At 24.7% G+C, this 2581-nt stretch overlaps 1 protein-coding gene across 1 annotated transcript, besides 5 other annotated features; it reads right to left on the bottom strand.

Moving 5' to 3' along the window:
- Positions 1 to 529: 529 nt before the first annotated feature.
- Positions 530 to 561: a sequence feature (AT_rich).
- A 67-nt stretch (positions 562 to 628) lies between these two features.
- Positions 629 to 670: a sequence feature (AT_rich).
- Positions 671 to 683: 13 nt separating this feature from the next.
- Positions 684 to 712: a sequence feature (AT_rich).
- Positions 713 to 979: 267 nt separating this feature from the next.
- Positions 980 to 1106: a microsatellite.
- A 135-nt stretch (positions 1107 to 1241) lies between these two features.
- Positions 1242 to 1297: a sequence feature (AT_rich).
- Positions 1298 to 1307: 10 nt separating this feature from the next.
- On the bottom strand, positions 1308 to 2123 carry EDI_213170 (galactose-inhibitable lectin 35 kDa subunit precursor, putative; the record flags this gene model as incomplete). The annotated part of the gene is made up of 1 exon (XM_001739274.1): positions 1308 to 2123. The coding sequence occupies one exon, from the start codon at positions 2121 to 2123 to the stop codon at positions 1308 to 1310; it is 816 nt and encodes a 271-aa protein (XP_001739326.1).
- Between the last annotated feature and the right edge of the window lie 458 nt (positions 2124 to 2581).

Here is a 2581-nt window from a genome sequence, read left to right on the forward strand (position 1 = left end):
TCTTCACTTTTCTTATTCTCTTTTCTTTGAAATTCAATTATGTTGACAACCTTATTCTTTATTCTACTCTTTGTTTATCTATTTACATTCTTAACTTTATCACCAACCAATTTAAATTATAATTTTTCAATGTAAAATGAACCAATTTGGTGAAAATATACAACAAACCTAATAATTCAATCCATTAATATAAGTGATTATTTGGTCATGACATTTCTCTATGGTATGTTGTGAGTGCATCATAATGAATCCTTAAGTAGTAAATACAACAATCAACTTCCAATAACACTTAAAAATGTTCATTCATTGTATCACTACATTCATAATTTGACTATGAAATTATTTAGTTTGATTTTGTATTTAGAACCTGCTCTTTACAATGGCCACCTCAAAGGATATCCTTTATTACTAACCATTCAATAGAAAGAATAAACTACTGATTAAAGGAATTTTACTTCTTTATATAACTCCTTATTCCCCTTTTCTATCTTTGTAGAATTTGTTGAGAATGTCATTGTTAATTAATGAGTTTAAATATTTATAAAATATCTTATTAATAATGGTCATCTATAATTCTTAAGCAAATAAACACCTTTAACTGATACTTTATCGATCCATTAATTCAGTCTATATAATATAAAAATTGAATTTTGTATCTAATTATTTAATTCTATCTTCTCCTCTATATTTCTTATTAAAAATTAATTATAAACAGAAAACAAAATAAGAATGATTGGAATGGATAGTCAATTAATAGTATAAAAATAATAAGTAAAAATAAGAAATGAACACTTATAAGTTATTGAAAACTGGTTTAATATAATCTAAAAGTACCAAAAATCAATCAAATGAAATATTCTGAATTATTATTTTGTATTGTCACTATAAATTTATTACTATCAATTCATTAAATAAAGTCATATCTTATTTTTCCTTTTTCTTAGTTATTCTCTTAGCTCACAATTTATTTTTCATGATAATTATACTATATTTTATTCATTGATATAGTATTATAATATCAATTATTACTATATTTATGAATTAATTTTTATTAATCATCTTAACTAATTTAATTAAATGTTATAAAATAATATCATATACATTATTCAATTTAACTAAATAACCTATAATATCGAAATGTAACACATTATCTTTTATTTCATAAATATACTTTTAATATCATATTCAATAATCATTGAAATATTTAAAAACAAATTCAATGTTAATTACAGTGTTTTTAGAATAAAAAAATTTTTAATACCTTTTTTAATTAAAAAAGAAACAAATAATAATTTAACTTTAAGAAGTTATGCAAAGACTGGAATAAAAATTTGTCTTGGTTCATTGGCAACACAAGAGGCAGCTTCAATTTGATAACTTGTACTAGTTGTTGTAAGATGTGCATTTCCAGTCCATGTAGATCTTTGTTGTCCTTCACTCTTTGCTTGATAACAAAGGTTATTGCTGGAGAATGGAAGATAGAAATGTTTACTGTAACTTGGCCATTTGTTTGTTTTACTATATTCAAGATACCACTCAGTTTTGTATGGATGCACATAAACAAATCTTTGATTGTTTGTTCCTGGATCTAATGGTGCTTTCTTCATCCAAATAATTAATGTTGCTCCTCTATTAGCTCCTCCTCTAATATCATGGACTCTTCTAGGAATTGAGAATGATGTATACATTTTATATGGTGCAAATTCAAAGAATTGAAGTTCATTTCCCATTTTCAATGGTCTTAAAAGAATATTTTGTTCATATTGACCTTGATAGTATCTAACTGATCTTTTATCATCAAACTCCATATCCATAACATATCTAGTATCTCCTCTGACATCATCAGCATTAGTGAATTGCTTTTTAGTTTTATAATTATAATCAGAAGCAAAAATAACTCTACAACATGTCTTACATTTAGCACGAACATAATTTTCTTGATTTGCACTGAAAACACCACTTTCAGCATATCTTTGAACTTGATAACTATTGTAACTACTATCAAAAGCTTTACCAAAATTGGCTTGTTTATTTACTTTACCATATGGGTAATTTTCAACTCCCTGACTTGAATCAGTAGCGTTGACAAAAGCAACGCTTATCAATAAGAACAATGAAATCATTGATATATCTAAGATGTGCCTATACTTTAAGAATAAAAACGAACACTTTTTTTAATAGGACATCTTCTTCTTTGATTCTAATAATATTCAAACTCATTGACTCTATTATTTTAAAAACTAGGATAACTCATCCCATTTCTGTGGAAGCAAAAGTTATGACTTAATTCTATAAAATAGGATATGCTTTTTTCCTTTTTTTGTGAAAAGAATATACAGAATTTTTGATATTCAACCAACACTTATTTTATTTGAAAATATTCACGTTAAAACATTAGTTGTGACGTAATTATTAAGTATAAAAATAGAAATCTAATAACTTTAGAAGTATTTATATAGTTTTTAATATCTATTTCCTATCACTGTTGCAATAGAATGGAAATATTTTTTGTTCCTTATGAAGTTAGTTATAGAAACAAAGATTCCTTTCGTTTCAACCTTTTCATTAACTCAGAAAAAGA

This window comes from Entamoeba dispar, genomic scaffold, assembly GCF_000209125.1.
Source record: "Entamoeba dispar SAW760 scf_1105229462073 genomic scaffold, whole genome shotgun sequence".
Lineage (NCBI taxonomy): Eukaryota > Evosea > Mastigamoebida > Endamoebidae > Entamoeba > Entamoeba dispar.